General features: G+C 38.4%; 1 protein-coding gene across 1 annotated transcript; it reads left to right on the top strand.

The window, feature by feature from the left end:
* Positions 1 to 243: 243 nt before the first annotated feature.
* On the top strand, positions 244 to 14,460 carry LOC106871967 (uncharacterized). Its single transcript, XM_014918756.3, has 2 exons — positions 244 to 1,326; positions 14,058 to 14,460. The coding sequence occupies exons 1-2, from the start codon at positions 369 to 371 to the stop codon at positions 14,324 to 14,326; spliced, it is 1,227 nt and encodes a 408-aa protein (XP_014774242.1). The 5' UTR covers positions 244 to 368; the 3' UTR covers positions 14,327 to 14,460.
* The last annotated feature ends 9,214 nt before the right edge of the window (positions 14,461 to 23,674 follow it).

The following is a 23,674-nucleotide window of genomic DNA, read 5'->3' on the forward strand; positions in this document are numbered from 1 at the left end:
ATATTAATTTACTGATTACTTAATTGCTGAGATTTCTATTGTAAAGTGGTGGGGTGCCGTTGTTGCTATTGTTGTATGTTTCAAACTTGGGCTAGGATCATATTAAATTATCTTTTATTCGTACGTAAAATTATAAAATATTTCATATCCATTTCTACTTTTAGCAAAAGTGGAAGTCATTCAGATATTTACGTATATAAGCACTATCAATTGTCATGGCTTCCGAAATCTCGTGAAGTAACGAGATTTTGGCGTCATGGTACTATGACATCACAGCAAAAACATGTCAATCATTTAGTCGACCTGTTTAATCTGATAGCTTGAAGCCAATCTCGATGGGATACTGTAAAAAGTCATAAATACTAACAATGATACCGATCTGGCTTTTAATATATTTTGTGATGTGTAACAGTTTTGTATCTCAGAGCTGCTTGCCTTCATCAAACGCCCATTACAAAGTGGACAATAAAACGGATATCTCGAGTTCTTCGTTGAATAAAAGGATATTATTATTTGCGGAGACATTTACATCTTTTCTGCGGAAATTTATTCTAGGGAATTCTCAAAATAAACTTAAATTTTGGAGACAAAAAAGGAAGACTTTACACGATGAAGACTCTATAGATAAATTAGTTTCACAAGTAAGAAATTTGACTAAGAAAACTAAAATAGTAAGAACTGGAAATGGCAATAAAACTAGTAATATAATGCATAATAACGTCTCAGATGTGGGAAATAATTTGTTAAAATCCATTGCTAAGTTAATCAAAGGAAAACAAACGGATGTAACAGTTCGTAATGATGAAGACAATCGTAAGAATATGTCGAAAATAGTTATATCGTATAAATATCAAGGTAAGAAGTCCAATGTAGACAAGGATGTTTATGATGATGAAGAGGAGGTAGATGAAGAAAAATTTGAGGCTGATAAAGAGGAAGAGGATGAGGAAGTAGAAGACGACGTAGAAAAGGAGAAGAAGGAAAAGTTAAAAAAGAGCGTCCTAAAAGAAATGAAATCCACATTAGGTTTAACAGCTAAAAAAAGAAAAAAAGATAAAACCTTTACAACGATTATTGTGAAACAAACCATAATTATTGACAACAAAACGTTACCGGTCGCTAAAACACGCAAAGTATATAAGACTAAAGTAAAACTATTAAATGGAAAATATAAGACTAAAGTAAAAATATTAAATGGGTTAAATGGGAAATATGGAAATTTCAAATTTCCAAAATCACATTCTGACAGAAAAGGAGTTCCATCATCGAAGCATACAAATTACATGCATAATATTTCCTTTCCACCAATATTGCCTTCAGCTAAAGGTAGGTAAAAAAATACATAATACATAAACCACATACAGAAGACTATATCATCATTATATTTTACTTCTCAGAGCCCTCGGTCTTACTTGCTCTAATTGATTTTGTCAGAGATCACAGGGTTCTTTTCACAAATTATAAGACCTGGTACTTGGATCCTAAGTATCATGGAAGATACTCAACACTGAAGTACCAATCTCAAAATCCTAGCTGTCCCCAATAGTGCAGTTGGGGGGGGGGCATACTCAGCCCTCATATCAATTCCAGTTTCTCCGACATATTTCTCGAACTTGGTTGTTATTGCTCCGGGTGTCCCTACAATTACTGGGATAACAGTCACTGTCCTCATTGCGCACAGTCATGCAATTTCGTCTTCTAGAATTTGTATTTTTCCACCTTTTCTAGCTTTTTGTCACCTACGCGTGCATCCTCAAGCATGGCAATATTTATGACCTTACTTACCTTTTTCTTTTTATCAGCCACAATATTGTATGGTCTCCGAGTATCAATTAAGGATTCACATTGGATTGTAAAATCCTACAAACTCTTATATTAATTGTTCTCATGTTCGTACCACTTCTGTGCTCTTTCCAGGACGTACCTTTCACACAGACTCCAGTGAACAAACTTCGTCAAACTTAGTTATCGTGTCTCCTTTTGTAACACTTTTGGAACAGTTTTCTACACTTACATGTGAGATAGTTTCGTTTGTTTGCTACACTTACTTACATGTGATTATTATTATCATTATTATTGTTCAGTAGTTTTATTTTTATAACGTGCTTTCACTTCACTACCGAGCGCAGCTCTGTGCGCCTTGGGTATGTGCTGCGGTTTGCTGTGGTGCTCTTATGTTTACTGTACTGAAAGTGTTTTGCGTAGAATGTGTGCAGTACCCAGTAATGCAATTTTCTGTATGTTATATATATTTGTGAGTCCTGATGTTTTTGTTATGTATTTGTCTGAATATTTTTTTATTATACCTAAGGCACCTACTATGATAGGAATTGTTTCTGTTTTTAGATTCCACATTCGAGTTATCTCTATTTCCAGGTCTTTGTATTTTGAAAGTTTTTCCATTTCTTTTAGAGAAACGTTGTCATCTGCTGGTATTGATACATCAATTAGAAAGCATTTTTTTTCTTCATGATCTTTGACAACTATGTCTGGTCTATTTGCCTTAATTTCTCTATCTATGTGTATTGGCATATCCCAGAGTATGGTTGCTTTCTCATTTTCTGTGACCTTTTCTGGTGTGTGTTTATACCATCTTTTTTCTGTTGTTATTCCATAGTGTTGGCATAGCTTCCAGTGTATATAGGTCCCAGCTCTGTCGTGTCTGTGAATATATTCCTTCTTAGCCAGGACTGGGCAGCCAGAGATAATATGATTTATTGTTTCTTGTCCATCTCCACATATTCTACAGTTGTTATATTTCTTTTCATTATGTGTTTTTGGTCATTTCTGGTGGGGAGGCTTTGGTCTTGTGCAGCAATTAAAAATCCTTCAGTCTCTGCTTTGAGTCCTGAGCTTCTCAGCAATTGCTGGGATTTTTCTCTGTCTATTTCTTTCGCATTTAGTTTAGCCCAGTATTTACCATGTAGGGGCTTTTCTTGCCATCGTTTTATCATGGTTCGTTGCTGTTCTAGTTTTAGTTTGGATTTCATTTGTGTTATAGCTTTTGTTGTTTCTTCTTCTTCTTCTTCTTCTTCTTCTTCTTCTTCTTCTTCTTCTTCTTCTTCTTCTTCTTCTTCTTCTTCTTCTTCTTCTTCTTCTTCTTCTTCTTCTTCTTTGTATTTGTCAGGTAAATTGATTTCTTGTTTGTATTTGTCAGCTTCCTTAAATACTGAAAACAGCTTTTTGTTTTGCTCGTGTTTTGTGGCTATTTGTATTAGTTTCCCTTGCTTTTGGAGTAGGTATTTTTGCAGTCCTATGGTGGTTATTTTATAATAGTTTTCTAGCTGTATAAGACCCCTGCCACCTTCTGTGCGTTGTATATATAGCCTTTCTATGTCAGATTTTGGGTGGTGCATCCTATATCCTGTCATTATTTTTCTTGTTTTCCTGTCTATTTTAGATAGTTCGTTTAGTGTCCAGTTAAGGATGTTGTAGCTATAGCTTATAACTGGGACAGCTAAATTGTTGATACCCATTATCTTGTTTTTAGCATTGAGCTCTGTTTTTAGTATTGATCTAACTCGTCTATAGTACTCTTTCTTTATTTTTTCTTTCATTTGTGTATGTTGTATCCTATCTAGTTCATTGACTCCTAAATACCTGTATGGTTGGCTTTCGTCTAGTTCTCTTATTTCATTGGCTTTATCTAGTGTTATATTGCTGCTTTTAACTAATTTTCCTTATTATTATTATTATTATTATTATTATTATTATTATTATCATTATTATTAAGGCGAGCTGGCAAAATTGTTAGCACGCCGAGCAAGATGTTTAGTGGTATTTTGCCCGTCCCTACGTTCTGAGTTCAAATTTCGCTGAAGTCGACTTTACCTTTCATCCTTTCGGAGTCGATAAGAATAGTACCAGTTGAACACTGGGTTCGATGTAATCGACTCATCCCTCTCCCAAAATTGCTGCCCTTGTGGCAAAATTTGAAACCATTATTATGACGATGATGATGATGACGGTGAGCTAGCAGAATCGTTAGCACCCTGGATGAAATGCTTAGTGGTATTTCGCCTGTTGCTACGTTCTGGGTTCAAATTCCGCCGAGGCCGACTTTGCCTTTCATCCTTTCAGGGTCGAAAAATTAAGTACCAGTTACGCACTGGGGTCAATGTAATCAACTAGTCCCCTCCCCCAAAATTTCAGGCCTTGTGCTTTCAATAGAAAGGATTATTATTATTATTTACAATTGATGGATATTTGTCATCTTGTTTGTTGTTAACACAAAGTTTTGGCTGATATACCCTCCTGCCTTATTATTATTCAGGTCACAGGCTGGAATCGAACTCGAAAGCTTGGGGTTAGTAGCCCGCACTCTTAACCACTACGCCATATGCCCGTGTGTAATTACGGAGTGAAATTTAGGGCTTATAAATCTAATATTTTCCTATCCTTTCTTAATACTGGTTCCCATATGCTATTCATATCTGCACTCGGTCTGCTTAGGAGGTTGTTGTGTCCTAGCATCTATGCTGCTTCTTTCAGTTTTCGTATTTCCCAGTGGTGTTCTTTATCTATTATTTTAAGTTCATCCCACAGGGGGAGGTGGTCTCCATTTTTCCATACATGATCAGCTATACCCGATTTATCAATATCTCCTCGTGTCACAGCTTTGCGATGTTCCTTTACCAGTGGATTCATGTAAAGCTAGAAGAATAGCGGAAAGGGCAGAACATGCCCTTGTCCGTGAGAGAATCCATTACAACCGTTGGAAAAAACATCAGCTAAATAACGAAATCAAAGAGAGTTTATCTTCATTACTTGGGAAAATAACCAGAGATGATGATAGACAGAGAATCCAACGAGGTCTAGAAAAGTCCTATATGAAAGAATTTGAAATGGGGAAGACACGCCAGATTAAGAAGTTTATGAAATTCGAAGGTCAGATAATGAAGTCTGAAGTCCGTCACCCACCTGTGAAAGCAGTAATTAATGTAAGTAGCCGACATTTAGAAAGCTCTGAAGAAGCAGTACTAAAGAAAAGTCTCAACTTTGCAACAACCATTCAAGCGCATTCCATACTTGGACATAATATTGAAGAGATAGCCATAAAGATACCAAAAGCTCAGGGAGATGAACTAAGGTGGAAAGTGAGACAGGTACTAGAAACAGCGAAACTTTCCAAAACAAACATCACTAAGGAAGAAAAGTTTGCTATCAAAAGACTACAGAGTGACAATTCCATCATAATACTTCCAGCGTACAAGGGAAATGCTACAGTGGCGATGAACAAGTCTGACTAGTCGGAAAAATTGGCAAGTCTTGTAAGTGATGGTAGCTACAGCAAAGTAAAGAAGGACCAAACTCTGAAAACAGAGAGGAAGTTGTCACAGATCTTGATCAAGAACAAGGATCACTTTACAGCAATGAAATACAGACAACCGACTCAACACTACAGCAAACTACGATAGTTGTACTGTGTCCCTAAGATTCACAAGGATGGTATTCCATTAAGACCTATAGTGAGCTGTAGAGGTTCAGCATGTCATCTACTGAGTCGCTTCCTTATGGATATAATCAGTCCGTTAGCAGAAAAGTCAACATCGTACGTGAAGAATTCCACCCACTTCACAGAACTGATCAAGAATAACTCCATTGAATCCAACCAGATGGTGAGACTAGATGTGATAAGTCTGTTCACCAAAGTCCCAACTGGTGAAGCACTATCGGTGATTCAAGAAAAACTAGCGACAGACACCCGTCTAAAAGAACGTACTAGTATACCAATAATAAACTTGATGGAAATGTTGACCTTCTGTTTAGAAACTACCTACTTCAATACGGACACTGATATATATCAGCAAGAAGAGGGTTCGAAATCATCACCGATAATAGCCAATATATACATGGAATACTTTGAGAATTTGGCTTTAGGATCAACACCACTAAGACCAACTCTATGGCTGCGATATGTTGATGACACATTTATACTCTGGCCCCACCAGGAAGATGTCCAAGTGCTGTTAAATCATGTGAACTCAATAAAGCCATCTATACAGTTCACAATGGAAAAGGAAAAAGACAATCAGCTAGCATTCCTGGACGTATTAATAACACGCACCAAGTATGGATTCAGGACATCCGCATACCGCAAGCCGACATTCACTGGACGATACCTCAACTTCAATTCCTACCATCCATACAGTGTTAAAGAGGGGGATTGTTCAGTGCCTAAAACATCGAGCAAAGAATATAAGTAGCGATCGTGATACCCACCACGAAAAAAATTATCAAGCTCAGTAACAATCTGTTAAGAAACAACTACTCCAAAAACATACTATCCACTCCAATTATGAAGAAAAGAGAGGATGAAGCCAATGAACTGTCTACCCTATGTGAAAGGCCTCTCCGAAAAGATGCAGAAGATATACCGCTCATTGACATCACGACAGTATTCAAGAGTAATACAATACTTCGCAAATATCTCCGAGTAAAACCACCAATAGAAGAGAATATGACAAAAACTGCGTGTACTCCATCCCATGCAGCTCTTGTAGGTTATACAAAGGCGAAACATGTCGCCCCCTCAAAATAATGATAGAGGAACATCGCTAAACTATGACACGGGGAGATATTGATTTATCAGGTATAGTTGATCATGTATGGAAAAATGAACACCGCCTCCCACTGTGGGATGAACTTAATATAATAGACAGAGAACACCAGTGGAAAATACGAAAACTGAAAGAAGCAGCATATATGCTAGGACACAAAACTTCCTAAGTAGACGGAGTGCAGATATAAATAGCATATGGATACCAGAGTATTAAGGAAGCAAAGCAAAATATTAGATAAGCCCTAAAATTCACTCCATAATTGTTCACGGGGATATGGCGTAGTGGTTAAGAGTGCGGGCTAACCCCAAGCTTCCGAGTTCGATTCCAGCTTGTGACCTGAATAATAATAATAATAATAATACCAAAAAATACCTTAGGAATGAGAACCCAGGTTCGAAATTTCCCCAAGACACCTGATGACGGCTGGAGGGTGTATCAACCGAAACGTTGTATTAACAATAAACAAGATGAGGACAAATATCCGTCAAATGAAAATAATGTACCTAATTCCTCATCTCTTAGGTATAGAACTGTATTATTATTATTATTATTATTATTATTATTATTATTATTATTATTATTATCATTATTATTATTGTTATTGTTGTTGTTATTAAGGCGGCGAACTGGTAGAATCGTTAGCACGCAGAGCAAAATGCTTAGCAGCATTTCGTCTGTCTTCACGTTCCGAGTGTAAATTCCGTCGAGGTCGACTTTACCGTTTATCCTTTCGGGGTCGATAAATTAAGTACCAGTTGAGTACTGGGGTCAATGTGATTGACTGTCCCCCTCCCCACAAAATCCAGGCTTTGTGCCTGTAGTAGAAAGGATTGTTATCATTATTATTCGCACAGTATACAATATCGTGAGGTTGTTGATTGGAGATATTGTGCCTACCGGGGGGGGGGGGGGTTGTACTGTCTGTCAAAGTACTGTTATTATTATTATTATTATTATTATTATTATTATTATTATTATTACTACTACTACTACTACTACTACTACTACTACTACTACTACATTTGCTGGGGAATACGTCAGAAGTGTTTTCGAACACACTGAGCAAGTCCTGTTTAAAATATTGTTTTTACCCGTTTGGTGCTGCTTTTACGTAGAATTTTTGTTGTAATTTGTCAAGAACACCAGTAACCTATTGTTGGTGCTCTGTGGCTGTTTTGCCCGTAAGACGCAATATGTTTGCCTCCCCTAAAAATTCACTCAGCTGGGCTTTAAAAATAAAACTCATAACAAGATGGCGGCGTCCAGCTTTAAAGCATTCAAAAAGAAAATAGCCCTCTTACAACTGAAAACTTCCCTTTCCTTCCTTCTCTTGTGTGTGCATGGCAATCAAACAGTGCGGCGGCGGAGGCAACGGTAACAATAACATAATCAAAAATAAGGCAGGCGAAGGCGAAGGGACAACGGAGATGGTTATAGTTCAAAGTTCATCTCGTGTAACGGTGAACAGTAGCAGCAGCAGCAGAAAAACAGTAAAGCGACATCAATTGCAGCAGTAGCAACGACAACAGTCGCGGTAGTAGGGGTAGTGGCAGCTTTGACATCAACAGTGGCGATAACAGCATCACCAGTACCGGCGTTAAGAATAACAGCAAAGTGGAAAAAAGTAGTAGTAGTAGTGGTAGTAGTAGTAGTAGTAGTAGTAGTAGTAGTAGTAGTAGTAGTAGTAGTAGTAGTAGTAGTACAACTCCACCAACAGTAACAAGTAATGTTTCCTTCGCCACCTAGAAAAAACTTTTTGCTCGCTCTCTAGAGGATAAAACCTGTCGAGTGCGGCTAAATTAAAAAGATTCGAGGGGAGAAAGGTGGAGCCGGCTCCGTCTCCTGAGACACAATCTGCTACAGCCAGAAAAATAGTGTCTTATGGATGCATTATCCTCAAGTCTCGCATCTGGCCACAAAGTCCTGATTGAAAGGGCCCTGCACGAGAAATAGCAGGACATCGGCCATATATCGAGAGCAAGCTGTTCGGTGGAGTGGAAGTCTTATTTAAGACTGAAGCCCTGGTAATCCAGCACACTTCCCTACATATTTAGGAAAAAGGGCAGTGAAAATTACCATACAAGGGGTGCCACCAGAACTAGATTTGTGGTGGATTCTCGCTTGTGTGATATTGGACGAGAGTGAAACTCTCCTGGGGGTCAAGAGATCAAGGAGGGGGAACTGGACCAGGATCACAGAGGCGGTACTTCTCCATGTAAAGCCAGACCAACTGGAGAGGATGCCAGACCTGATCTCTCTACCCACTAGAATAGATTTAAGAGCGAGTGTGGTGGGCAGATGATCGAGATTCCATGTCTATGGAATGACGGATCATCTACTGGTATTCTGCCCATGCAACAAAAACAAAAGGAAAGGAAGGAAGGCCCCACCGCTGACATCTACAGCAAGACAAGAAAAGTGCAGCAACAACAGCAATAGTGACTAGTGGATCACAAGAAAAATCACACCACCAAAATCCACGACACCAACAATGACGGATCCAATGGTGGCCCTATCTGCGGCGGAAGGACCGGTTGCAGCAGCAAAAGGACAGTAGCAGAAAGAGCAGCAGAAATGGCCCCAATAGAACCACCACCAACATCGACAAGAATATCAGCAGAAAAGACCACTCAAGGTCTCAACTCAGCTCTCCATCTCCCCCTCTCACATAAACACTCACAAAAACACAAACATACACCTGCCCATATCTGCGGGGTACTCCACAAACTCTGGATTCCCCACATCTCGAAATAAAGACGAGGAGAAACCCCGTAAACAGAAAAAAAAGAAAACAGGAAAAACGCTTGGCCCCAGACTGACACACACACCGAAGGACGCAAAGAGCGCTATCTTAGCAAGTAGTCACACCTACAACAGCACCAACCTCACCAGCTCCACAACCATCAACACAACCAACGCTGCCATCACCAGCACAACCAACACTATCACAACCCTACCTCACACCAAAAGAGAAGGCTTACAAAAGAACAGTTAGCCATACAGACTCCAAATTTCGTGTTATTGAGGGGAACCAACAAAGTTTTGTTGGTCCTCATAGCTCGGGATAAAGGAATTGAGAGAGGGGTGCAATATATGATATCAGCACTTTTGAAGTCCCGAAAGAGCTATTATTAGTGCGCATGCCGCTATCAATATCTAAAAACATTGGGTTGGCTTTCCCCCTACGACCTGAGAACCCCTAATGTAAAATCCACCAACAGACTTTTAAGAGTCCCCAGAGGAACTGCAACCAGAGCCGGGGGGTCGGACCATCTGGCTGTCAACAACACGTAAGCCCACTCGTTTCCTTTCTCTCAATTCTTTCCGACCAACAAGACGATTATTAGACTAGGTTGTATAAATGTTGATGGCATGGGGTCGTCATGGAAACAAGATATCTCGCTCAATGACTTCCGGTCGCTAGGATTGGATGTGATAGTCACCAGGGAGACCAGAGTTTCGAAAACGCGCACACTATATCACTTTTTGACGATCTACTCAACTCTTGCTCGACCTGTAATGGAAGGCGGGGTGGCAGTGCTATTTAGGAAAGGCCTAGATTTCGAGGTACGGACGATGTTACTGGACCCGGACAGTAAGTTGGTGGTCCTGGATGTGAGCAATAGCGAAGGTGGTACTTTTAGACTAGTTGCTGTGTACACCCCGACTGAGGTGGAACAGCCAGATTTCTTCAGACGTTTTGAGGTTTTCCTTGGAACGTCTCGCTCTTTAATGTTGGACGATTGGAAAGCCTTCTTAGCTAACGCACGCCTGGGGCTAGCCGATAGGAGATTGGGGTGTAAAAGCTTCACAAACCTATCAGTCGTTTCTAGTTGTCTGACAGGCTCCGATTGGATTTCCTGAATGCGCCATTGTGAACATGGGCAAATAGCATCGGGTCTTTCAGATCGTATTTCGATAGAGTATTTTGTAGGTAGCATAATTTGTTCGCAATTCAAAGTCGTCGACTAGTCAGACCACAAATTTGTAATCTGTACGGTTGACCTAGATAGGATCCATAGACAGATCCCCGGGTTCTGGAAGTTGAACGCGTTTTTCCCAGAGAGTCAAGCATTCAGAGACCGAGTTAGTTAGCAAGATAATCCATCGGAAGTTGCCGGGTACAATCATCAACAGCCGATGGTCGATAACCTTGAATAGGTCTACAAGAGTAGAGTTGGTGGGGTTTAGTAAATAAATAGCGTTGAAGGAATCTAGTATAGAGGAAGACCCAGTTAAGAAGCTAGAAAAAGCGCTTAAAAGAGACATAGCGATTGACGTGCTTGGCGGCGAGATTGGCTCTTGATCAATTCTTCAATGCCAAACACAAAGGTTGCGTTGTCAGAGATAGGGCGCGTGCGCTAAGACACGAGGGAATGAAAGCTGTTCGGTGGACCCAGGTGACAGAGGCGCTACGTGCCAACAAAGCCATAATTCGGTCTTTGACGGGCTGGGACGGTTACTCGGATCCAAGCAGTTGTGAGCGGAATTTCAGCGGTACTGAACAGAGTGCGCGGTGAGTCGTAGACGGGAGTGGATTTCAACTATCTCGGCGGCATTCCGCGCCTTTCAGTCAGGGATGCGGAGTTCTGTGAAATGCCGATAACAACCGGAAACACACTGGACGCGATGACTAAGTGCTCAAGGGTGAAGTCTGCCCATTCAACCCCTGAATTTTCCATGGGAATGGAAATAATGAAGCTACCTGCTCCACTCCCTCAATATGGATTTTTATTCGCATTCATAGTAACTCAAGTTGCTAACCGTGCGGTATAAAAATATTTTTTCAGCTTATCGAACTTCGATGTGGGAAACGCCTACAACCTTCGACGGCAATAAACTATTATTGATACTGAACGTTGTTTTTATACTTACCACAGACTGTTCGAAGCTTACTAACTTCCTACACTTAGATCATTGGATCATATAATTACATATCGATAATCTTTGTTCTGACTCCTATGAACATTAACAATGTGGAAGACATGTGAATTGAAAAAATCCTCAATTTGGATATATGTGTGTGTGCGTGTGTGTGTATGTGTGTGTGTGCGCGCGCGTATGTGTGTATGCATGCATGTATGTATGCATATCTATGTACGTACTACACACACACACACACACACACACACACACACACACACACACTCACGCACACACACAAATATATCCATGTTTATACTATACATACACACACATCTGTACATTGTACAAGAAGCTTAATTATGTCGGTGTCTGAGCGTGTGTTTACTGAACTACTTATAAAGTCAATGTAGTTTGTATTTCATTACATTTACTGCTCGCATCAACTGTCGTGACTTCATGTAATGAATCAATGATGAGATACGGGCCGCTTGCCTTGTTCCACTGCTTAAGTTCGTTTTAGTGTAGTAATGACACAAAATTAATTCTCAGGCTCGTTGTTTAAACCGACTAGAAGTGGGGACTGCTGTGTCTATAAATTTTAGACTTAAAAAGACTGTTTGACTATGAAAGTAAACCTGAATGTGATTTTTTTTTCTTTTAAATCCACAGCTAGTAATACATCCTGGTGTAGATCTGAAGCCTGTCTTCAGACAGTATTTTCATTATGAGTCCGTTTGGTTTCAGTTATCATAATCTTCATACATAAATAATTAAATAAGTAAATAAAGTTATATCTGCATACTTTTAGTATTCCTAAGCATATGCAGATAGAACTTCAGCCCCGTCAGGGCTTTTTTTTCAGAAGGTTGGAAGAAGCTTTAACTGTCTAATTTGTTAATTAATCCATCAGCTCCCTTTTTTCCCACATTTTCAGCGACCATGGTTCGACATCTCGAATAAGGGAATCCTGTTGATTAGTTAAATAAGGAAACCAATCGGTTCTAAATTTCCGAAAATTCTTACCTGTGCCTAGACTAGTTATATTTGGATACATGTCACAAATCTAGATACGTATGGAAATAGATAGATAGATAGATAGATAGAAAGATAGATAGATAGATAGATAGATAGAGAGAGAGAGAGAGAGAGAGAGAGAGAGAGAGAGAGAGAGAGAGAGAGAGAGAGAGAGAGAGAATTAGATAGATCTCCCGACGTTTTAACGCTTGTTCTCTACAAGTGTATGAATAAACACCAGTTGCTTATTACATTCTTTCTCCGAGCTAAATTCAGAAATGTATACTGGGTTCATTTAACCTTGGAAATATTGGAAATCTTGAGAATCTTTTTAGTGCTATCAGAAAATGTCTATTTAATTATGAATTTCAGCTGGACTGCGAGTTTCGGTACTGCACTCTTCAGAGATATGTCTCTTTAGTGTCCCATATTGTTTGTTCATTATCTTAGTCTGGGATAAATTGAGGCTTTGTACTTTTTTCAATCATCGAGTCGTATCGGAGGACAAAGCTGACTGATTTATAACAGATCACGAGAGAACGTTGTATCTATGAGGAAGTATAAATTGGAAGTAAGTGCGGTAACTGAGATTTGGCAAAAAGATTTCTTCCTTGGGCAGTCAGGAATTACTATGGATGTGGATGTTAAGTTTCAATCATTAAGGGGCTCAATGGTTTTGGAAGATTGATAGGAATAGATCCTTGGAATATGTATGAAGGTCCATGATAGAAATGTTTATATTTGGGTGCTGGTTTATATAAAACCCATACTTCTATAAAGGGTCTATATAAACCACGTACTTCTATATAGGGTCTATATAAACCTCATACTTCTATATAGGGTTTGCATATAGAATCTTTCTAAACCATGAACTTTCATATCGGGTCCATATAAACCACACACTTTCATATAGGATCTATATTACGAAAGATAATATTTTTGCAACAATGCTGGACTCGCCAACATTCCTTAAAGATATTAATAGATGAAGCTCTGAAAACGTCTGTTGTGCTGTAATCATTCCGTTCCCTTTATAACTGAATATTATGGTTGAGTAGCATGAAACGGAGGTAGATGGCTGGTGTTCAAACTTGTTTTCATTTTTTTTTTTCTTTATCCCCGTATCGCGGTTGCTTACTTGGTTGGCATGAACACTTTGGAAAAGGGTGGGTATATTACCCGAAGACGAAAACCTTCAGTAGTACCCCAAAAACATAACGAGTTACGGAACATTACTTATCGAAATGTAATATTTCATTAATTGCTTGTCTTATATTTTCGTAATCTTTTTTCCTGAAAGGTTCTCTCTTATTTCTTATCATCAACTGATTTTATGTCGTACAACATTGAAGTTTGAACATTCATCTCCACCCCACCCCTAAACACCATCTCCACACTGCACCATATCAAGTTACACCCTCTGGAGTTGTTTAAATTTTAGAGCCTTAGAGTATGATGTTTTTTGTTTTTATTTGGTTTTCTTTTTCTTTCTTGAACCAAGAAAATATTTCCTTTATTGCAAAGATTCTTGTAATTTTTGTTAGCATTTATTATTTTAACACAGATTTCATGAAATGTTTGTTGAAAAATAAAATTCTGTTTCTATTCAAATAGATCATTTGGTAAAATATCTCCAAAGAAGCAGAGTGGATAAGTTGAAAGTCTGGCGTGTTAAGCGTCGGGTTCAAAATAAATTGTTTGTTAATGGTGGCGATGATGATGATCGTCTGCTATTAGTGAAACCCAAATTAATGAAGCCTTTCAAGTTTCATTCAGAGGCAAATATTGACTTTCACATAAGATCAACCAATTTCACTCAAGATGAAGTGCCAGTGGATATCAGTATTGACAACACTCATTCGAAAACATCGGGCCAAAGATAACATTAGTCAGAAAATTGTGGTCGGCATCGTATTATCTTTAATAAAACGAGAAATGTAAAGATATATTTTCTTAAACAGATATGTGATTTTGCTGACTCGCTTGAAAATTTTGAATAAAATTTATAATGTAAATACATTTAATTCATCATTTTGTACAGGAAAACATTTGACAAAATAACACTCTTCATTTATATTACCACATTAGTACCATACCTAAACGTAGTTGCTGGGTCTCAGTACAGATAGATAGATACATGCATACATGCATACATACATACATACATACATACATACATACATACATACACACACACACATACACACGTACTCACATACACACACACATAGATAGATAGATAGATACATACATACATACACATACATACATACATACATACATACATACATACATACATACATACATACATACATACATACATATATATGTATATATATATACATATATATATATACTACCTTAAAAGCCGCACTCCGTGCAGACCTTTTCAGGTAGCTCTTGCGGAGGGCTAATTAGGCCTTCGGCCAAAAAGAATGAAAAGAGAGAACTAAATAGCATGACTATAATACGTCTATAGTGAATATATGCGTCGGTGGTGTTTGATCAGAGGTTAAAGACGGATGAGGATTAATTCTGTAATCCAATCATTATATTTTTTTCAGTCCCAATTTGAATTCCTACTGTTGCCCAATTTGTCCTAAATTTCAATATCTCGACGAAGCGAATGTCATTTATCTGCCCCTTGATCTCTGACGTCCTCTGACAAACGCTAACTATGATGGCGTGAATCAGCCAAGCTTTGCCTGCTAGAAATAGCGACCCAAATGCTTTTAAATCAGATCCCAATGCAGGATGTTCAAGAACGAAACGAACCGCAGACTTTCAATTCCGGAGTCATCCTGATTCCAAAATGGTATAATATGTCTATGTAAGGCAAATGTAGACTGAGATACAGTAGCCAGACAGACAGAATTTCACGTTTATTATTATCATTATTATTATCATTATTATTATTATTATTATCATCATCATCATCATCATCATCATCATCATCATCATCATCATCATCATCATCATCATCATCATCATCATTATTATTATTATTATTATTATTATTATTATTATTATTATTATTGCCTTTATACAGCTTCTAACGCTGGAGATGTACTACGGTGTCACTACCAATGAACTAAGAATACACCTCTTATTTTTCGAGATCCTTCCGGAGAATTTAGCGGTTCCAAGCAGTGTTGTTTTCTGCAAGTGCTCCACCCTTATTGCAGCCCCTATTTGTTCCATGTACTTCTCGAGATTTTTACTCACTGTTCCCAGGGCTCCGACAATTATTGTTACTACTACCACCCTTTTTAGCGACCACAGCTGCTTTACCTCCCAAGCTAACCTGGCGTACCTATTGACTTGTCTTTCTTCCTTATCGCATACCTTGTTGTCAGCTTAGCTTGGTTTCTTTCTCAATTAAGATTATGTCTGGTGTCCTATTCTCTATCTCACGATCGCACTGAATCAGAAAATCCCATAGGATCTTTGCATTATCATTTTCGATGATGCCTTCGGGATTGTGGTTGTACCAATGTTTTGCTCTGTCAAGTCCATACTTGTTGCAATGTGTCCAGTGGACAATCCTTGCTATATTGTCGTGGCGTCTCTTATATTCTTTCTGGACTAGTGGCGTACACTGACTGGTAATATGCCATATGGTTTCACTATTTTGTCCACAGATTCTGCACTTATCACTTTCTGATGTGTTGCCTACTCTGTATTTTATGTAGCTTGTCCTTAGTGCTTGCTCTGGGGCAGCACAGATTGGAGCCTCCGTTTCCGGTTTTAAATCGCTTTTAGTCATCCATAGCCATCTTTTTTCTGTCTGTCTTATCTTCAGCATCCATATGAAATTGTCCATGCATTCTTTTCTTGACCCATCTATTTTCAGTTTTAATCGTTTTCAATTGCTTGTAAAGATTACAATTATTATTATTATCATGTGAGAGAGCAGTGAAAGCCATCAAAGTGACACTGGGGTAAAATATACGAAGCCCATTATACCCATCATGACTACCCGTCTGATAAGGGTACACCAGGCACAGCATCACAACCGTATGTGTGCGACATGGTGATTTCATATCAAGATAAACAGTGCATGGCGTCGCAGGTGGGGCCCAGTTAGAATTTTCTTCAGGTCGAATAGCCCATCCCGCTCAAAAGGTCCCTGAATAAGATTTGTTTAAGGATGTTGAGCAAAACACCCATGTTTCCAAAGGTGAATTATTCAAACCCCAAAGAATTCCTCTCAACACATGGCTATGATGCTCCCCCACTACTTCTGCTCGTCAGCCACCAAGGGACATGCTCAACTGGTTATGGTCAAACAGCTGACAAGAAAATCTGTGGTATTAAGCAGAATATTTGCTGTAGCCCATCTTTTTATACCAAGACAAAACAAAGTACATGATAACACTTCCAATCAATTAAGATAGAAGCCATGAGAGCCACTGCCTGGTACTGCATCCGCGAATTAATTATTATTATTATCATTATTATTATTATTATTATTATTATTATTCAGTAGTTTTATTTTTATAACGTACTTTCACTTCACTGCCGAGCGCAGCTCTGTGCGCCTTGGGTATGTGCTGCGGTTTGCTGTGGTGCTCTTATGTTTACTGTATTGAAAGTGTTTTGCGTAGAATGTGTGCAGTACCCAGTAGTGCAATTTTCTGTATGTTATATATATTTGTAAGTCCTGGTGTTTTTGTTATGTATTTGTCTGAATATTTTTTTATTATACCTAAGGCACCTACTATGATAGGAATTGTTTCTGTTTTTAGATTCCACATTCGAGTTATCTCTATTTCCAGGTCTTTGTATTTTGAAAGTTTTTCCATTTCTTTTAGAGAAACGTTGTCATCTGCTGGTATTGAAACATCAATTAGAAGGCATTTTTTTCCTTCATGATCTTTGACAACTATATCTGGTCTATTTGCCTATTATTATTATTATTATTATTATTATTATTATTATTATTACTATTATTATTATTATTATTATTATTATTATTATTATTATTATTATTATTATTATTATTATTATTCAGTAGTTTTATTTTTATAACGTGCTTTCACTTCACTACCGAGCGCAGCTCTGTGTGCCTTGGGTATGTGCTGTTGTTTGCTGTGATGCTCTTATGGTTGCTGTATTGAAAGTGTTTTGCGTAGGATGTGTGCAGTGCTCAGTAGTGCAATTTTCTGTATGTTATATATATTTGTGAGTCCTGGTGTTTTTGTTATGTATTTGTCTGAATATTTTTATATTATACCTAAGGCACCTACTATGATAGGAATTGTTTCTGTTTTTAGATTCCACATTCGAGTTACCTCTATTTCCAGGTCTTTGTATTTTGAAAGTTTCTCCATTTCTTTTAGGGAAACATTGTCATCTGCTGGTATTGATACATCAATTAGAAAGTATTTTTTCCTTCATGATCTTTGACAACTATATCTGGTCTATTGGCCTTAATTTCTCTATCTATGTGTATTGGCATATCCCAGAGTATGGTTGCTTTCTCGTTTTCTGTGACCTTTTCTGGCGTGTATTTATACCATCTTTTTTCCTGTTGTTATTCCATAGTGTTGGCATAGCTTCCAGTGTATATAGGTTCCAGCTCTGTCGTGTCTGTGAATATATTCCTTTATATAGGTCCCAGATCTGTCGTATTATTATTATTATTATTATTATTATTATTATTATTATTATTATTATTATTATTATTATTATTACTTTTAATCTGCATGTCAGTTACAGTCACTTGCCGAGACACACCCAGCGTCTTGGGGCGAGTGAAGGATAAGAGATGTTACAGTATGACTGAAAGCTTGGGGAGGGGAGGTGGTGAATTATCATCATGTAATACAACACAGACATCTAAATGAATAGGATCTTTCTAAGGATGTAGGCAGTACCTGTCAGTACAATCTTTTGGATTTCTCTGAGACATGGTTCTCCTGGGACATTAGCTAAATGTTTCTGACATCCCTTTTTATCATACCTAGGGCACCTACAATAACAGGAACAGTTCTCGTTTTAAGATGCCACATCTTTTGTATTTCAATTTTCGGGTCCTTATATTTACTTAGTTTGTCAATCCTTGACAGATATATTTTTATCAGTGGGAAGACTTACATCTATTACTCTACATTTTTTCTTCCCTGTCTTTAATAATTATGTCTATTCGATTATCCTAGATCGTTCTGTCAGTGTTGGCTGGAAAATGCCAGACATTTTTACTTCCAACGGCTGGTTCAGGATGATGCTCATACCAGTAAGCAGAAGTGATGATTTTGTAGTGTTTATGTATTTTCCAATTCAAATACCGACCTACCCTATCATGGTGATTTTTATATTCGTTTGGTGTTAGCACAGGACATCCCGAGACGAGATGGTCTATTGTTTCGTCAAATGTGTCACAGAATCTGCTTTTAGGGTCAGAACCGTTTTGAAGAACGTTAGCCTGGTAGTTTTTTGTGAGCAAGCTTCGGTCTCATGCCGCCAATATGAAACCTTCAGTCTCAGCTTTCAGTCCTGACCTTCTCAGCCACTGATTCTGCACTTATCACTTTCTGATGTGTTGTTACTCTGTATTTTATGTAGTTTGTTCTTAGTGCTTGCTCTTGGGCAGCACAGATTAAAGCCTCTGTTTCCGGTTTTAAATCACTTTTAGTCATCCACAGCATTTCGACTTCGAAATATATACTGTCCATGCAGAGGCTTCTGGCTCCATCACTCCTCAATTTGTTTCTGCCCGTTCTTTCTTGCAGTCTGCTTAATCAATTTTGCTTGTTTTGTGGCAGTGGTTTCAAGTTCTTCAACTATTTCAGGATTAATGCCAAGTTCCCTTGCGAATTTGCAAGTTTCCTTGACAATCGAATGTGATTTTCTTCTGCTTTCCTGTTTGCACGCAAGTCGCAGCGTCCAGTTATCTGTACTAGATAAGTACCTGTTCATTGTTATTCTACTTGCATCATTCCTCTACTCCCATTAGTTCTAAGTAGGTACAGACGATTAACGTCTGCTTTTGGGTGGAGAATGTTCTTAGAAGTTAGTATTTTTCTTGTCTTCCTGTCCAGGCGTTGGAGCTCTGTAAGATTCCAGTTAATGGTGTTAAACTATATTGAACTACTGGAAGTGCCAGGGTGTTAATGGCTTCGATGCGATTTTTAGAATTGATTTCAGTTTTTAGTATGAGTCTTATTCTCCTGTAATATTGTTTTATTTTTTCCTTCATAGTAGCATGTTGTATACCAGGTATTTGTAATGTTCTTGTGGGTCAAGCTCCTTGATGGTAGTGTTGGTATCTAATATAATGGAAGCTGTTTGCCTGAACTTGCCTCTTACAAAAGTTGCTTTAGCACACATAAGCCAAAGTCCATCCCGATGTCATTGCTGAATTCTTTAACAGTTGTTAGCAATTCTACTAGCTCATCGTTTTTTTCTACCAAACAGCCTCAGATAGTCCAAATAAAACGGATGGTCTATCGTCGTATTGTAGACTTTTAACCCATACCTGGTCGAATTTAGTTCGTTTGAGAGTGGGATCAGTGCCATGCAAAAGAGTAATGGGGAGAGGGAGTCATCTTGAAAGATGCCTCGTTTAATGATGATGTTGTTAGTTTGACTCATCCCATTACTATGGTGTAGAAGGAGATGTGTGTTCCACTTGGCCATGCTACCTTATAAGAATTGAAGATGATAGGAGAGATCTTATATATTTCAAGGGCTTTGAGTATCCAATTATGTGGGACACTACCAAACGCTTTCCTGTAGTCTATCCATGCCATGCTCAGGTTTTTCTTTTTGCTCCAGCAATTCTCTACAATCATTTTACTTATGAGTAATTGACCTTTGCACCCATAAGATTTCCTTTTACAGCCATTTTGAGCAGTGGAAGGATAGATCTCTGTTCAAGGAAAGCGTATATTCTGTCAGTTAATATGGATGAGAGGATCTTGTAAAGTGGTGTTGAGACATGTTATTGGTCGGTAGTTCTTTGGATTTTTTTGTATCTTCAGTTTTTGGTAGAAGATATGTTGTTCCTTCAGTCAACCAGGCAGGTATTTGCGCTGGGTTTTAAATGACATTAGTTAGAGATGCAGCTAAATTTTGGTGTACTTGTGTTAGACAATTTAGCCAGAAGTTAGGAATTCGGTCCAGTCCTGGAGTTTTTCATTTGTAAGACTTCCTAAGAACACATCTTAGCTCTCCTGTTCCTATTGCCTTCCATTTCTGCTCTTCAACTTCATTTTGTCACACTATCTCACGCTCTATCCAGTCAGCTTTAGCATTATATTCTTTTTTGATGCTCCACATCTTCTTCCAGAACTCTTCCACTCCCTCAGTGGTTCCTTTACTTCTGTCTTACTTTTTTTCCCTATAAGTAAGACTTCATTGAGAACTGATACATCTGCCCGCAGAGATTCAATCTCTTTTTGTATTATTATTATTATTATTATTATTATTATTATTATTATTATTATTATTATTATTATTATTATTATTATTATTATCATTATTATTATCATCATCATCATTATCATCATCATCGTCATCATCATCATTATCATCATCATCATCATCATCATCATCATCATCATCATCATTATTATCAATTATTATTATTGTATCTGCACAGCTTCTATTACTGGAGATGTACTACGGTGCCAGCTGTTCACTACCAGTGAACTAAGGTAACACTCCCTTATTTTTAGAGCACCATCCGGAGTATTTGAGCGGTTTCAAGCAGTGCTGTTTTCTGCAAGTGCTCCACCCTTATTTCAGCCCCTATTTGTTTCATGTACTTCTCAAGATTTTTACTCACTGTTCCCAGGGCTCCGACAATTATTGGTACTACTCTCACCTTTTTCCTCGACCACAACTGCTTAACCTCTCAAGCTAACCTGTCATATCTATCGACTTTTCTTTCTTCCTTATCGCATACTTTGCTGTCAGCGGGGCATGATATATCCATGATCCAGCATCGTTTGCTTTCTTTCTTAATTAAGACTATGTCTGCCTTCCTATTCTCTATCTCATGGTCGCATTCAATCAGAAAATCCCACAGGATCTTTGCATTACCATTTTCGATGATGCTTTCGGGTTTATGTTCGTACCAATATTTTGCTCTGTCAATTCCATACTTGTTGCAATGTGTCCAATGGACAATCCTTGCTATATTGTCGTGGCGTCTCTTATATTCTTTCTGAGCTAGTGGCGTACACTGACTGGTAATATGCCATATGGTTTCCGCATTTTGTCCACAAATTCTGCACTTATCACTTTCTGATGTGTTGTCTATTCTGTATTTGATGTAAATTGTTCTTAGTGCTTGCTCTTGGGAAGCACAGATTAGAGCCTCCGTTTCCGGTTTTTAATCACTTTTAATAATCCATAGCCATCTTTTTTCTCTGCCTGTCTTATCTTCAGCATCTCTATGAAATTGTCCATGCATTGTTTTCTTTATCCACCTATTTTCAGCTTCATTCATTCTCAAGTGCTTGTACAGTTCTTTATCTTTTCAATCTTACATCCTACACAAGCCTGACCTTCTTACTTCCAATAATAGTGGTTCTGTGGCACTTTTACATGCCATGCTATGTTGTTTTCTTCTGTTCTAACGCTGTGTTCGCATTCAATCAGTCCTCTTCCTCCTCTTTTTCTTGGTGCATACAGTCTGTCTGTGTCACTTTTTGGGGTGGAGTATCCCATATTTAGTCAGCAACTTCCTTGTTTTTCTGTCTAAGCTGTTTAGTTCGTCTACTATCCATGCGATTACCCCTGCTCCATATCTAAGGCGTGAAAGCGCCCAGGTGTTGGTAGCTTCAATTTTGTTCCGTCCATTTAATTTCGACTTAAGTATAGGTCTCAATCTGCACAATTACTCCACCTTAAATTTTTCTGTCATTTCTTTCTCCATGAATTAATCCATTTACGATATCCCGAAGTACTTATAGCCCGTCTCTTCTCTCTGCTTCATAGATTAGCTAATCTCAGGCTGTAGAGTCTTAGCAGCATCTGTAGAATATAAAGCAAGACTTGACAGAGTCGGCCAGTATTTACATTGGACAATATAAAAGCTAATAAACTGGATATTATTACAAAAGATCAGACAAAAAAGATGTGTTTATTAATTCACATGAGTATTCCCTGCGATCATAATATAGCGGCGAAAGAATTTGACAAGATCAGTAAATATAAAGACTTGCTAATAGACATTGAAAAAATGTGGCATCTCAATGTTACTACCGTACCAGTGATTGTAGGATCTCTAGGAATGATAAAAAAAATATACTGAAACCTATTTGGAAATGATACCAGACCTGCCATCCCTACAGGAAGTGCAAAAACATGTGCTAACTGGAACGACTTATGTACTGAGAAGAGCATTATCGCTGTGAAAATAACATCCATTCGCGAGCCCGTCCATACATTTGATTTTGCCTCTCTTCATGACTAACACACCACACTTTTTCAGTCCGAACTTCGTTCTGATATCAGCACAAGGTATACACCGTATCAACGAGGGAACTGACTTTGGATTCTTCTTTACCTTAAAGTTTGAGGTCATCCATGAATAACAAGTGGTTGACTTTTTGTCGGCGGCTTTTGAATACATACCCGGCTTTTGCTTTCCTCAGAATCAGTGCTATTGGTATCATGCACAGTACAAAGATCAGTTGCGACAGGCAGTCCCCTTGGAAGATGCCTCTCCTGATTTCTATTGTCCCTAAACTTCTTCCATATGCCGTCAGTTCCGTCCTCCACTTCACCATACTTTTTCCAAGCAATCGCTCAACATTCGATGCAATACCAAATAGGTGCATACATTCTATAATCCAAGAATGTGGGATCATATCGTACGCCTTACAATAATCGATCCATGACATGGCTAATTTAGTTTTCCTCTTCTTGTAGTCTTTAAGTACAGCTTTGTCTATCAGGAGTTAATCCTTCGTACCTCTGCACTTACGCTTGCAACCTGTCTGCTCATGTAGCAGGACTCCAGATGTCCGTACATTGACTCTGCGACTATTCCAGTCAATGGTTTCTACATAAGTGGCAAGCAGGATGTCGGCCTGTAATTGTCTACCGTATTGCCTTTTTCGATGTTTTTCAAGCACAGCACTGTCCTACCCATTGTCAACCACTCTGGTGTTACTTGGTCGACAATTTAACAAGGTGTTGAGCTGTGCAACTATTCGTACATGACATTCACCAAATCTTCTGATCCAGTAGCCTTGAACTCCACTGGTCTCGGGGCC

The sequence above is a fragment of the Octopus bimaculoides genome, chromosome 5 (assembly GCF_046866305.1).
Source record: "Octopus bimaculoides isolate indiv1 chromosome 5, ASM4686630v1, whole genome shotgun sequence".
NCBI classification, from domain to species: domain Eukaryota; kingdom Metazoa; phylum Mollusca; class Cephalopoda; order Octopoda; family Octopodidae; genus Octopus; species Octopus bimaculoides.

Bases quoted from the DNA above. Each gene is read 5' to 3' on its own strand.
- LOC106871967 (XM_014918756.3), top strand. From the start codon at position 369: ATGATACCGATCTGGCTTTTAATATATTTTGTGATGTGTAACAGTTTT. The intron at 1,327-14,057 runs GTAGGTAAAAAA...CTATTCAAATAG, and splicing joins AATATTGCCTTCAGCTAAAG to ATCATTTGGTAAAATATCTC.